This window comes from Nycticebus coucang, chromosome 18, assembly GCF_027406575.1.
Source record: "Nycticebus coucang isolate mNycCou1 chromosome 18, mNycCou1.pri, whole genome shotgun sequence".
Classification (NCBI taxonomy): Eukaryota; Metazoa; Chordata; class Mammalia; order Primates; family Lorisidae; genus Nycticebus; species Nycticebus coucang.
The window spans coordinates 61,727,504-61,741,774 of record NC_069797.1 but is presented as its reverse complement, the minus strand read 5'-3'; the positions used below and the strand labels follow the sequence as shown (position 1 = coordinate 61,741,774).

General features: G+C 50.5%; 1 protein-coding gene across 14 annotated transcripts in view; it reads right to left on the bottom strand.

The window, feature by feature from the left end:
* MAPT (microtubule associated protein tau) overlaps positions 1–14,271 on the bottom strand; it is a 114,906-nt gene that overhangs the window by 1,015 nt on the left and 99,620 nt on the right. For 8 of the 14 annotated variants that reach the window (XM_053567806.1, XM_053567811.1, XM_053567814.1 and 5 more), the window contains 3 exons: positions 7,344–7,436; positions 4,013–4,094; positions 2,423–2,535 (listed from right to left, as the gene is read on the bottom strand). In XM_053567806.1, the coding sequence (XP_053423781.1) occupies positions 2,423–2,535; positions 4,013–4,094; positions 7,344–7,436 (288 nt within the window). The remainder of the gene's footprint in view (positions 1–2,422; positions 2,536–4,012; positions 4,095–7,343; positions 7,437–14,271) is intronic. The other 6 variants (XM_053567809.1, XM_053567812.1, XM_053567816.1 and 3 more) reach the window with 1 other exon arrangement.

The following is a 14,271-nucleotide window of genomic DNA, read 5'->3' as shown; positions in this document are numbered from 1 at the left end:
GTATTGAAGGAGACGCAGGAGAAGATGAAGGGATGGCCCCACTGGTGCCCAGCTGCAAGCCACACACATTCCTCCCTTTGCTCAGAATTAATAAAGAATTTGGAGGTGGCAGCAATTGTGGGCAGCACTGGCAGGTGTGCTGGAAAACATGATTCGTCCGTTCATTCATTCATTTATTTTATTATTTTTTTCTTTTTTTGAGACAGAGCCTCAAGCTGTCACCCTGGGTAGAGTGCCATGGCATCACAGCTCACAGCAACCTCCAACTCCTGGGCTCAATCAATTCTCCTGCCTCCGCCTCCCAAGTAGCTGGGACTACAGGCGCCTGCCACAACACCCGGTTACTTTTTGGTTGTAGTTGTCGTTGTTTGGCAGGCCTGGGCTGGATTCGAACCTGCCAGCTCTGGTGTATGTGGCTGGCGCCTTAGCCACTTGAGCCACAGGCACCAAGCCTCATTCATTCATTTTCAGATGAGTTATTACCCAGGTTGATTTTGAACTCCTGGGCTCGATGACCCTCCCAACCTCAGCCTACCAAGTAGCCGGGACATCACATTAGAAATATAGGGGACTAAATCTGAGAAGGATCTTCTAGGACCAGAAGTGAGTCTAAGCCATCACAGAGATGAGTTAGAAGCAACAGAAGGAACCAAGAAGCTTTACACTTAGATTTGATTCTGACTCATATTCTTAGAGGACTACAACATACCAGGAAGCTTCTAGAACAGTTTCTTTTGGGTGTAACAAGCACCCTGGGGTGTAGCTAAAGTACTTTCACCCAATTTTGCTGAAGGAGAAACCAAGGTAAGGAGGGCTTACAGATTTTGCCCAAGTCATACTTCCAAGCAGAATTAAGCTCAGAGCTTTTCCCAGAACAGAGAAGCTTCCAGAAATGGCTGAGGCCTTTCTTCATCCAGGGACTCACCAACACCCAGGCCTTATCCAGACTTAATCAGACTCCACAGGGGTGGAGTCAGTCCCCAAGGCTGGGAGGCCCTACCTTAACCTTTAAGGGTGAAGTAGGAGGTGGAAACAGCAGAGAAACCCGGGCTTTTGCAGAGAACCTTCTCTACTTTCCCAAAGAACTGGGCCCTGCCCCATGACTTTGAAGCAGGCAACCTCCTGGTCTCCCTTTGTTTTCCTCACTTTTGATCGTGACCCTGGCACTGAGAGGTATTCCTGCACCTTGTGTCTGCAGAAGCATGACAAACTTTAGGTCCACTTTGGGGTCCAGGAATCCAGAAGAGGCACCATGGGGAGCCAGAGAATGTAAGGTCATCACCTCAGGGCCAGCCCCTTCTCCCCTCGGCCTTGGATATGAGGTCTGTCTGAGGTTCAATCTGCAGTGTCTGCTTTGAGGCCACAGCAACAGATGCTTCTCCACGAAACTACCCTGCTGGACAGGATGTGCTGTCTAGAATCAGAGCCAGAGGCAGGGAGGGGGCTGCTGGAGGAGGACAAGCAGGGAGACATGGGCACAGGCCAGGGCAGAGGGCTCCTGGCTGCCACCCAGCGTGGTGTGGTGGCAAGACGGGCTGACTACAGCTTCCACCCAGCTGGGCCACCTCAGGCAGCATACTTTCTCACACTGGATTTGGTCTCAGATTCTACACCTATTTGGGACAACCCTTCTCCCTCTTAACATTCCCCAGTCAGCTGCAGGGAGGCACTAAGGGCTGGATAGTGAGCCACTCCCAGAACTTCAGGGTGGGTGTGGGTGGGAAACCCCACAGGGTGCTTGGGGTGCTTATGCAGAAGAGAAAAAGCCAGCTGTAAGCCTGCATCCTGTGCTGGGCCCAGAGGCAGCTCGCTCAGGGCCACCCACACCCTTGTACCCCTTATCGTCACATCAGACAGACACCTACAGCCAAGTTCTGGAGACTCTAGAAACCACTGGAACATGGAGGCCTAGCAGCCTCCAAGTGGACTTCTTGCCAGGCAGGCAGAGGCTTTGCTGAAATCTGGATTCCAACATCACTGTTTTCCTCGGACTGCCTTGTAACCCATTTAGAAAGTTGGGTTATGTGCCCTTGACTTGTTCTTGCTTCATGGGGGCTGAATCTGGGGATGCTACTTCCCTGTATTGTTTACAAACCATAAGGCCTGGGACGGTGGTTGGTTTTCACTTTTGACTGCACTGAAGAATCCCCTGGGAGCCTTAATGCCAGATACTTAGCAGCACCTGAGACAGGTGGTCAGCCTCTCCTGGCTGGGGCCCAGGCATCAACGCCACTAAAGCTCCCAGGCGATGATGACAGGCAGTTAAGGTCCAGACTGTCCTGAGTGTGCTGAGAACCACATCAAGCCAGTCAATGCAGGATCCTTCCTTTCCTCCTTTGGAAAACCGTGCCAGCCTTTGTCCAAATGACTTGATTGACATCTGTATCCACATGCAGCCTCCTCCCGGCTCTGCCCCGTTCACCTTTTTATTCCCTCCACCAGGGACGTGGGTGATATTATCCAGGGACCCAATCTTCGACTGGACTCTATCCTTGAAGTCCAGCTTCTCAGATTTGACTTCCACCTGGCCACCTCCTAGAACACAACACACAAGAGCATCTTGCCACGTTCCTCTGTGATTTAGCGGACTCAGCATATGATGTCTACAGAGCAAAGTGGGCTTCTGTGAGTCAGGGAAAATGAGGGCAGGTGCCACTGTTCTGGAGAGGAGGACAGTAACAGAACCTTTATGTTTGCATGAGGGCTTGAACCAGTGATTCCAAGTAGGGACGAACCTTTAGGAGCAAGTGAGACTCTCCTTCATTTACAATGTGATGCGGATCTTGTGGGGCTGTGCCTGTGGCTCATGGAGTAGGGCACCAGCCCCATATACTGGGGGTGATGGGTTCAAGCCCGGCCCCAGCCAAAAAAAAAAAAAAAAAAAAACTGCAAAAAACAATTAAGTCCTTGCAAAGGGCGTGAGAACAAGTTTGCTTGGTCTCCCTAATGAAGGTGGGCATCAATGTATCTATTCTGAAAACTCTCCCTCTTGAGATATTTTGAAGATAAATGGCAGTTCAGTCTGGGAGAAATTATTCTACATTCTCAACTGGTTGTTTTCCAAGTGGAGTCTTTTGATATCAATAACTTATAGATCACAACCCCATGAGACCTCAGAATTAAACAATGCAAAATGCACACTCAAAAGGAAAGCCCCTGACCCTTTCTCCCTCCATGGCCCGTGATGCTATGCCTAAGTGTGGGAGCCCATTGGGAGGAAGAGATGGCCATGTTCTTTCTTGGGAAGGATGAAGAAAGGGTCTCACGGTGGGCTGGGTTGGCCGCACCAGTTGTGGAATAGTTTTCTCTGGGAGAGATGGGGTTCAGTAGAGTCAGAAAATGAAACAATGTAGACTGAGCTTCTGATGGCCAAGGGCTTGGTGCTAAACAGGGCCTAACACAGATGTCCCTGCTCTGAACTTCTGGGTGGGAGTCAGAATTGACACCTGTGCTGTCCAATATGGTAGCTAAGAGCCACGTGTGGTACGTTAATTTTAACTAGATAAAACTGGTTAAGTTCCTCAGCTGCATTAGCCACAATTCAAGTGCTCAATGGGCACGTATGACTCGTGGCTCCCATACTGGACAGCACAGATGCGAGGTGGGGGTGCCCCAGGAACATTATTTTCTGTATAGACACAGTCACAGCAGAGGACAGCAGTGGCCCAGGGGCTCCAGGCTGTAGTTAAGATAGCTGAGGAAGTGTCCCTTACAGTGGCTGGGGACCAAGCCAGGACACCCACATAGCAGGCCTTCGGGGCCCACTTGGAGAGCCATGAGTTAGGGTTGGAACGAGGCCTCTCTCATCTCACCTTGGCCAGCATGGCCCTGCTCAGGAGGGAGCCAAGGTGGCCACACTCCCCACCCCAGGCCCCAGCAAGTTCCATACTCAACCCAGTCCTTGATGGTCCCCTCCCGGCCACCTCAACAGGCACTGCCTGGACAGTCCTGTCCTCTGCCACCCTCCCCCCAGCACCTTTCTGTCCCATCCCTTCCCTTCCACATGGACTACCTGGTTTATGGTGGATGTTGCCTAATGAGCCACACTTGGAAGTCACCTTGCTCAGGTCAACTGGTTTGTAGACTATTTGCACCTGGAGGTGAAAGAAGATAGGAGAGAGAGGTAGAGGGAGAGACAAAGAAAATAAAATGGGATTATTTTATTGTGGGTGTAACACAATGAAAAACAGCTGTGTAAGCCCAGGCCCCGCTTGGACAGTGGTTCCTGTCTGCCATGAGAAACACACCCTCGTCAGGGTGGAAAAATGTGGTCCTGAAATTCTGCCAACCCTGTCCCAAGGGAGCTGGGTCTTCACAAAATAACTGTGGGATTGGAGTGTCTTCAATCCCTGCAGAACAAAACCCTTTCAGGAGAGAACAGGGACACTTTGTCATTGTGCAGGGCCCAAGCCATTTGTTTAGCAAACACTTAAGTATAAAGAAGTCATTCCCTTTCCTGGCGTGAAACTGACAGATCACATTCAGACACACAGGAAGAAGCGGTCAATGTGATTACCGTACGCAGCATTTGAAAAATCTCTGTGGAAAGGCAAGAGTTGTGTCTTCCAGGGAGGAGAGGGATGTGTGAGGATTGACAGGGGGCTTTGGAACAGGAGAAGCTTTCACACATCCCTGCACCCCCACCAGAGCAATGGCAGGTCACCAGGCAGGACCCAGAGCAGTTCAGTGACTGCTAGCACCTGTGCAGCTGGCACCTGTGCACATGGCATCCTGGACATTTCAGTCTTTACCCAAGGAGCAAAGCACCACCCAGGCTGGGCGGACAGCACAGCAGACACCAACAGTGTCTCAGCAGCTCGGGCCGACGCGACACACGCAGGGAGACCGGTGGGTTCTAGGGCTCAGCGGCCCTAGGAGTGATGGCTCCTGAGCTGCGTGTTCCAAGGGTGCACCCTGTGGGGACACCACAGAGGCAGCTAGGTCTCCTCAAGGCAAGTCTCCACAAAGCCATGGCTGTAAGGGGCCTAGGTCACCATGAGGCCTCTGCAGGGACCTCATGGGTGGAGGCCAGTCGGCTCCCTGCCCTGGAGTCGTCCAAGAGATGGCCTCGAGTCTCAGGAGGGGTTTATCAAGACCACAGATAAAAAGAAGGTCTTCTGCTTAGGTCTGAACTGGAAAAATTCCTAATTATTTTAAAGTCACCTTGGTGTTAGCTCATTGATGGAGAGTTGACAGCTGGGTTGGCCCATGGGATATGATGACCTGTGCCTGCAGGAGGGCAAGGGCTGGGCTGAGCTGGGCTGGGAGGAAGCAGGAAGTGCCAGTGGGACAGAGGCATCACCACCTCTTCCCTCTGGCCTGGGTGAGGTCACTGATAAAGAAGGCCAAGGTGGGGCTGGTGGGGAAGAAACGGATAAATGTGGGAGCCAGGTGGTTCAGAAGACAGGAGGGGGCCAGCAGCCCTGAAGAGGAGCCTGAGCTCAGCCAGGAGGCATAGGGTCAGATCCAGCGCTCCCCTACATCAAATAGGAGAATGTGCAGGTGACCCCCACAACCATTCACTAGGGAGGAGAAAGGCTTCCCTGGAAAGCTCCCACTGCCAACAAACAGTGGCCTCTAGTAGAGGACGGAGCCCTGCCCATACCCCTTCCTGGGACATCTCCAGCAGGTCACGGGCCCACAGGCCCACAGGCCAGCACAGTGCAGGACATAACGGAGGCTCTGAAGAACTCCCTAAGTGTTCTGGAGACTGCAGCTCTCTGGGCATTGGCTACTCCTTTGCCAAATGGATAGGGCCACTTGGCTCTCTTGCACGTGCCATCTGTGGCCCCTGGAACCAGACTCCACAGCCTCAGAGGCACAACCTCCAGCCAGCCCCCAGACAGGAGTTAAACCAGAAAGCCCAAGGCTTTCTTCCTCTGGCCGCACTGACATTGGTGAGGAAGCCAGCGAACCAGAAGTCAAAACTGAAATGGTGGAAAACGGCAACCCGCACAGGAAGCACAGAGGCTGGGTGAGCTGGGGGACACACACTGCTGCTCTCTTGGGAGACACATGGGGACAGGGGAGCAAGGTGTTGGGGACAGAGGAGACACTCAGCGGACACTGGCAAAGAAGCATTATTAAAGCTCCATGCAGCAGCCGCAGGGCAAGCACTCCATTCCCCGGGCTGCAGCAGGCTCAGAGGCAAAAGCCGGGACCCAGGGCTCGGGCAGGAGGCAGCAGCACATTGCAAAAATAAACCCTCTGGCTGGATGCAGAGAGAGTGCCTGGGGCCGCAGCAGTCGCAGGCACCGCCAGCGGGCCAGGCACCTGCATTCAGAAACCAAGGACCCCGGGTGGACCTCAGGGATCTGCAGCTCCCTGGGGTGTTGAAAGTTTGCCTATGGCCGGGGGCTGACCAAGAGAGCTGGGGAGTCACGGGGCTGTCAGAGACAGAGGAGTGAGCCTGAGCCTCTGAGTGGATGGGGACCAGCTGGGAGGATGAGGGTGCCCCTAAAGTCCATCGAGTGGGTAGGTGGGAAGTGAGGATCCAAGCCCCAAATCTCACAGGGACAGTCCCCTGAGGATGCAGGCCACCCCCAGGAAGCCAAATTTAACAGGGCCAGAAGCTGTATTTCTCTGTCAAACCTCGACTGCAGACAGAGTAACCCGTCACACTTTGTTTGGCTCTTTGCTTCGGAGCCTCTGCCAGAGGATGGGGCCAGTTTTTTTTGTGGCCAGGGCTAGGTTTGAACCCATCACCTCCGGTATATGGGGCCAGCGCCCTATTCCTTGAGCCACAGGAGCTGCCAGATGGGGCCAGTTTTAAACATGAGCTGAGAGCCTTCAGAATCAGCTCTTCCCTTTGACATGGAGGAGACACAACTGAGCACAGGGTGGACTCGAGGCCTTGGGCAGGACAGTAAGACCTTCGTGTCCACTCATCAGAACTAACAGGCCACTGTCCACTGTGGACCACTCAAAGGGAACCTGCCTGGGTGACAGGGGAGGAGGTGACAGCCCAGTCTCAGGATGCCACCACCTTCAGTCCAAATTCTAGTGGCTGTGGGGCTTCTGGAGCAGGGCTGAGCGTGAGGGAGACCATGGTGTGTATTAAGCCCTGGGCACACAGGGGCTTGAGGGAGGGTCCAGCCCGTTCCCCATTCTACCTACGTGACCTGTGCAGGCTGGGGACAGCCCTCCTGAACATGGGGCAGGAAGGTTCTGGGGGCAAGGCAGTGTGGGGTTTGAGCCTTGGCTACATTTGCCAGGGGACACGGGTCGATCCTGAGCCTGAGAAGGATTTATTCTGTGCAATGTCTCACAAGTATATGTACTCATGCCAGTTGTTAAAAAAATCAAACCACAGCACGGTGCAGGGAACGTGTGAAGGTACTCACACTGCCGCCTCCTGGGACGTGTTTGATATTATCCTTTGAGCCACACTTGGACTGGACGTTGCTAAGATCCAGCTTCTTATTAATTATCTGCACCTTTGATAGCCAGAAAAAAGGATGAGTGACACACCACACCCGGATGCTCCCGCTGAGTACTGACACCTCCAGTCTCGTGACATTAGGGTAGGGAGGAGGGGCCTCAGTTGGGCAGTGCCCACCCAGAGGCCAAGTCACACCCCAGGGGAGCTGGAGGGACAGATGAGAGAGTGGCCTGGAAGGTGGCCCAGAATCTTGAGTGATTTGAGGTGAGCTGGGGTGACAGAGCAGGATTGCACCACGGGGTCCCTCAGAGAGCACCTCTGAGGCCTGGAAGCCGGAGTTGAGTGTTCACCTGGCTGCTTTGAGGTGAAAACTGCTCACTCACATTAATAAATGAGGAAATAAAAAGTTCCAATATCTCCACTCACACCCTACCCAAACAGAACACCCAGAGAACTTCACACAGCTGTTCTCAAGCCTGTGAGGCATCAGAATCACCTGCAGATTAGAAAAACCTAGACCCCACCCAGGACCTACAACTGGAAGCTTGAGGAGTCTGGCTTAAGTCTGGACACTTTTGACATGTTTCCTGGTGGTTCTGATGCACAGCCAGGTTTGAGGGTCCCTGAAGCCTTATGGAGACGAACACTGACTGAGCCCTGTGAAGCCCTTTTTTCTGAGACAGAGTCTCACTATGTCACCCTCAGTAGAGTGCTTTGGTATCATAGCTCACAGCAACCTCGAATTCTTGGGCTGAAGTGATTCTCTTGCCTCAGCCTCTCAAGTAGCTGGGACCACACAACGCCTGGCTAGTTTTACAGACGAGGTCTCACTCTTGCTCAGGCTGGTCTCAAACTCCTGACCTCAGGCAATCCACCCGCCTTGGCCTCCCAGAGCGCTAAGATGAGGCCCCTGTCTTGCGGAAGGGGGCAGATGGCCTCTCCCCTGAGGGGAAGTCCTCTTCTACCTATGATCCCACTCTGGACACAGAGGACTTTGAGCTTGGCTTGGCTTTCCCGTGCATGGGTGTGACCTGGAGGGGTCCCAGATGACTGCGTCTCTGGGAGGTTCTTCTTTCTCCAGGCACCAGGGAGAAAGGGCGGGAATAGCAGTGTTTGGCTGGGGAATGATTTTCACCCAATGTGCCTAAAAGCTACAACAGGACAGGCAAGCATGGTTCCGAGGAGAGGCATTCCTGCTCAGGGAGGACATCCTCCTCCCCGGTGTTTCTCCCCTTAGGAACTCTGTGCTTGGAAACAGGGTGAGGCATTATTTACAGCAGCATGGCAGTGCCAATGAGGCTTCTGAAATTTTGAAAATGGCACCAGGACCTCAGTTGCTGCCTTTGAGAATGGGGAGGGCTGGTGGGTGGTGGTAGCTCTGGAAGCTTCGTTAACACCGGTTGTGGCTCAGGCCCAGCTTCCTCCCCATCCTGGCTACTAGTCTGAATCTTAGGACCTGGGAATCACATATCTAACTTACTCCTCCATTTTCTTTTGGGTTCCCTTATTATTATTATTTTTTAGCTGAGGCCAGGTTTGAACCCACCACCTTTGGTATATGGGGCCGGCGCCCTACTCCTTGAGCCACAGGCGCCACCCTGGGTTCCTTTTAAAAAAAAAAAAAACCCACATATTTTTTCTTTTTATTTTTTTTGTAGAGACAGAGTCTCACTTTATTGCCCTCGGTAGAGTGCCGTGGCGTCGCACAGCTCACAGCAACCTCCAACTCCTGGGCTTAGGCGATTCTCCTGCCTCAGCCTCCCGAGCAGCTGGGACTACAGGCGCCCGCCACAACACCTGGCTAAAAAAAAACTACATATTTTTTAATTAGAAAATATAGCATTATGATTTTTAAAAATAAAGGTGAAAAAAAGCAAAAACAAAACAGTTTTACTATGACCCTAATACAACCACCACGGTATTCTGCTGTATCTCCTTGAAGCCTTGTTTATATGTAACTACCACTACATACCTAGAAATGACAGGATTATTGCATGCATGTAGTTTTGTATCCTGCTTTATCAAGTAATATAAAGCATAATTCTGAGTAATATAATTAAGTAATATAATTCTGAGCATCCTCTATGGTCTACAGTCATCAGAGAATTATTTTAAATAATGTATCTTGTTCCATTTTGTAAATACTTTTCCCTCTGCTATCAAACATTTGTACTGATTCCATTTTAAATAACACAAACAGCCTTCCAAGAACATCCTTCTGCAAAGAAATTTTTCCTGGCTCGACGCCTGTGGCTCAAGTGGCTAAGGCGCCAGCCACATACACCTGAGCTGGCGGGTTCGAATCCAGCCCAGGCCCGCCAAATAACAATTTGTACTGCTGCAACCAAAAAATAGCTGGGCGTTCTGGCGGGCGCCTGTAGTCCCAGCTACTTGGGAGGCAGAGACAGGAGACTCGCTTGAGCCCAGGAGTTTGAGGTTGCTGTAAGCTATGATGCCACAGCAGTCTACCCAGGGCAATAGCTTGAGGCTCTGTCTCAAAAAAAAAAAAGAAAAGAAATTTTTCCATATAATGGATTTTCATAGTATAGAGTCTTGGAATAGAATTTCTGGGACAAAGTTATAAATATTTTAAAAACTCTCAGTATAAAACTCTCCAAATGGCTATCTAAAAAGTGGGATTAGTTTTCCCTGTAAGCACATTTTTTTTTTTTTTTGAGACAGAGTCTTTATGTTGTCTTCGGTAGAGTGCCATGGCGTCACAGCTCACAGCAACCTCACACTCTTGGGCTTAAGCGATTCTCTTGCCTCCGCCTCCCAAGTAGCTGGGACTACAGGCGCCTGTCACAACACCCGGCTATTTTTTGTTGCAGTTGTCATTGTTGTTTAGCTAGCCTGGGCTAATTTGAACCCACCACCCTTGGTGTATGTGTCTGATGCCGTAACCACTATACAGGCACCAAGCCCTTGTGAGCACTTTTGAGAAAGTCTGCTTCCTCACGTCGCTAGCAGCACTGGGTATTTATTATAATACACCGTTTTGCTGGCTCGGCGCCCCTAGCTCAAGTGGCTAGGGTGCCAGCCACATACACCGGAGCTGGCAGGTTTGAACCCAGCCCAGGCCTGCCAAACAAGAATGACAACCAAAAAATAGTCGGGTGTTGTGGCGGGCGCCTGTAGTCCCAGCTACTTGGGAGGCTGAGGCAAGAGAATCACTTGAGCCCAAGAGTTTGAGGTTGCTGTGAGCTGTGATGCCATAGCACTCTACCGAGGGTGACATAGTGAAACTATCTCAAAAAAACAAAACAAAAAAACCAAAACAAAACAAAAAAACACTGTTTTGCTTATTTATTTGATCAAATAAATAAGCTGCACTGTCGGCTAATTCTGCACTTCTCTGATTTTTGTTGTTGTTGTTGCAGTTTTTGGCCGGGTCAGGTTTGAAACCACCACCTCTGGTCTATGGGGTGGGTGCCCTACTCCTTGAGCCATAGGCACTGCCCAGTTCTCTGATTTTTTCTTTTCTTTTTTTTTTTTTTGAGACAGAGTCTCACTCATAGCTCACAGCAACCTCGAACTGTTGGGCTCAAGTGATCTTGTCTGAGTCTCCCAAGTAGCTGGGACCTATAGGTGCCCACCACAACGCCTGGCAGTTTTTCTCTTTTTAGTAGAGATGGGGTCTTATTCTTGTTCAGGCTGGCCTCAAACTCCTGAGCTCAAGCAATCCAGCAACCTAGGCCTCCCAGAGTGCTAGGATTACAGGTGAGAGTCACCACGCCCTGACATCTACTCTGGTTTTTAAATGTAAAAACCACCCCTCCTTAGAGTTGGATAAATATCTCATTCCATGTCACTTTCCTGGCCACCATTCCCCTCCTTATGGACAAGGGGAGTATTTTAGGCCTGTAGAGATTCAGCTACTTTGTCAAGTCAGAAGAAGCCACACAAGAACCCAGATCTGGGTGTTTCTATAGCCAGAGGTTATCTATGTGACAACAAAGTTGTTCCGGCCTATCCTTAAGGGTATCACCTCATAAATCAAATAAAAACAATACTCCTAGGTGAACGCTGACATTCTCTCCTGCCCTCAGGAGACACAACAGCCCAGGGTTGAGCTGGGGGTAAGGTACATAGGCTGTCTCGCACCGTTTCTCAAGGATTCACTGTCACCCTCTGCATATGTCTTTGAATCAATTCATACCATATTCAGATTTTAAAAATCTGGGCATGGCATAAATTGATCTTCTTTGGGGATTTTTTTTTTTTTTTTTTGTAGAGACAGAGTCTTACTTTATCACCCTCGGTAGAGTGCCGTGGGATCACACTGCTCACAGCAACCTCCAACTCCTGGGCTCAGGCGATTCTCTTGCCTCAGCCTCCCAAGAAGCTGGGACTACAGGCGCCCGCCACAATGCCCGGCTATTTCTTTGTTGCAGTTTGGCCAGGGCCGGGTTTGAACCTGCCACCCTCGGTATATGGGGCCGGCGCCCCACCCACTGAACCACAGGTGCCGCCCCAAGGGATCATTTTTATTTATAACTTTTCGCTGGATAAGTCCCCAAAGCAGATCTGCCTGCTTTCAAAAAGGAATGGGAGCAGAGGCCAGGTTCCTCCCACCTGTAATCCTAGCAGTCTGAGAGCCTGAGGCAGGTAGATCACCTGAACTCAGGAGTTCAAGACCAGTCTGAGCAAGAGCAAGACACCATCTCTAAAAATACCTGGGCATGGTGGTGGGGGCCTGTAGTCCCAAGCTACTCAGGAGGCTGAGGCAAGAGGATCACATGAGCCCAAGAGTTTGAGGTTGCTGTGAACTATAACACAACAGCATTCTTCCGAGGGTGACAAAGTGAAACTCCGCCTCCCCCCCCAAAAAAAGAAAAAGAAAATGTAAAGAATAATGTTAGAGGGGCGGCGCCTGTGGCTCAGTCGGTAGGGCGCCGGCCCCATATACCAAGGGTGGCGGGTTCAAACCCGGCCCCGGCCAAACTGCAACCAAAAAATAGCCGGGCATTGTGGCGGGCGCCTGTAGTCCCAGCTACTTCGGAGGCTGAAGCAAGAGAATCACTTAAGCCCAAGAGCTGGAGGTTGCTGTGAGCTGTGTGAGGCCACGGCACTCTACCGAGGGCCATAAAGTGAGACTCTGTCTCTACAAAAAAAAAAAAAAAAAAAAGAATAATGTTAGAAGGGACATCATCCAGACTGATGTAATTATAAGACTGATCATTACAATTAGCTCCAAGCTTCCTGGAAGCCAAGGCAAAAAGGGAAACCTGGTGGGTTATATCCCTCTCCTTATCTGACAAAGATGACTTAGCAATTTTTCAAGAAAGATCATTTGGTGGCGCGCGCGTGTAGTCCCAGCTGCTCGGGAGGCTGAGGCAAGAGAACCGCGTAAGCCCAAGAGTTAGAGGTTGCTGTGAGCCGTGTGACGCCACGGCACTCTACCCAAGGGCGGTACAGTGAGACTCTGTCTCTACAAAAAAAAAGAAAGATCATTTGTTTTCTGTACTAAACCATGAAAGAAAGTAATCAAATGAATCAGAGTACATTAAGCAATAACAGTGCCCTCAACATACACAGAAATGTTGTTTTCCTGGGCGGCGCCTGTGGCTCAAAGGGATAGGGCGCCAGCCCCAGATGCCGGAGGTGGCAGGTTCAGACCCAGCCCTGGCCAAAAAAAAGAAGACATGTTTTTTCCATGTGGCTTTTTCTTGTTCCAAACCCACAAAAAATTATAACATGCTTTTGTGGGATTTGGCAATAGACACAAAGCAGACACATTAAGCTAATACCCTTTGAAGAATCTTAGATTTACAAAAGGAAGAGAAAAGGGTAATGGTTGGCATTAGGAAACTGAAATCCTGAAATTTAATTTCCCATCTAGAGTAACATGTATATATTGCCCCTCACTCCTGGGTAGACACAAAGAACACTGATCAGAGGAGTGAACAGTGATTTGGGAGCTCTAAACCAGGGGTGTTCAACCTTTTTACTTTACCTTCTTCTGCAAACTGGAAAAGTAAGAGTTGCCTTGGGCTACACATTAAATACATAAGCACTAATGAGGGCTGATGAGCAAAAGAAAAAGTCAGTGCATATTTTTCCAGATATCTGATACCACAAATAAGAAAAACAGGCCTCAAAAAAATCCACATGCAGTCTTGGTGGGGTGGGGGTGGGGGTGCAGGTTGGACACCTCTGCTCTGAAACATCGATCAGGGGAACTCCTAGTTCAGGGAGAAATTTCTGTGGCCAGAGTTTGACCCTAGGTGAGAGACTGAGGTGAGGTGGTGTTGGGAGTGGGTCCACTTGATTTAACCCATCTCTTGGAGGATCCAAGGCACTTCCAAACCCTTGCTAGACTTGGTTCTCTTTGGGTTCAGATCCCTGGAGGCTGCTCCGAAGGCCTAAATCTCCCTCCCTGGACCCAAGCCTCCAGGCACCGCAGCCCACCCCACAGAAGCTCTCAGGCTAGCCCAGGGTTGGCCTGTCCCTTGGCACAGGGTGGGTTGGGCTTCACCTAACCAGATCCAGTGCAATGCTCCAGAGGGAATTGAACCTGGGGTGGGCACTGGACACCCACACAAAGCCTTCTCTTCAAGTCCAAGGTATTCAGTCTGGGAATTGGCACAGAAGAACCTCTGTCCTGCCAAGTCAATTGGCCAAAGAAACGAAGGGATCAAATAACAGGGCAGAGTCACCTTTAGAATTATTTACATTGTGCTCTAAACATTGACTGCCCCAAACTCTTTAAAACGATTTGGTTTACACAAGATTTTTCAGAAGCACAGAGGTACAAGGAGAGGTGCCCAGAGTACCAGCATATAGAGCTGTCCCAGAAGAGGGTCCGTCAGGTCACTGCAGGCAAACTATCCCAGGTACAAATTCACTTTACTCCATAAATGTCATATGCTATTTTTTTTTTTTTTTTT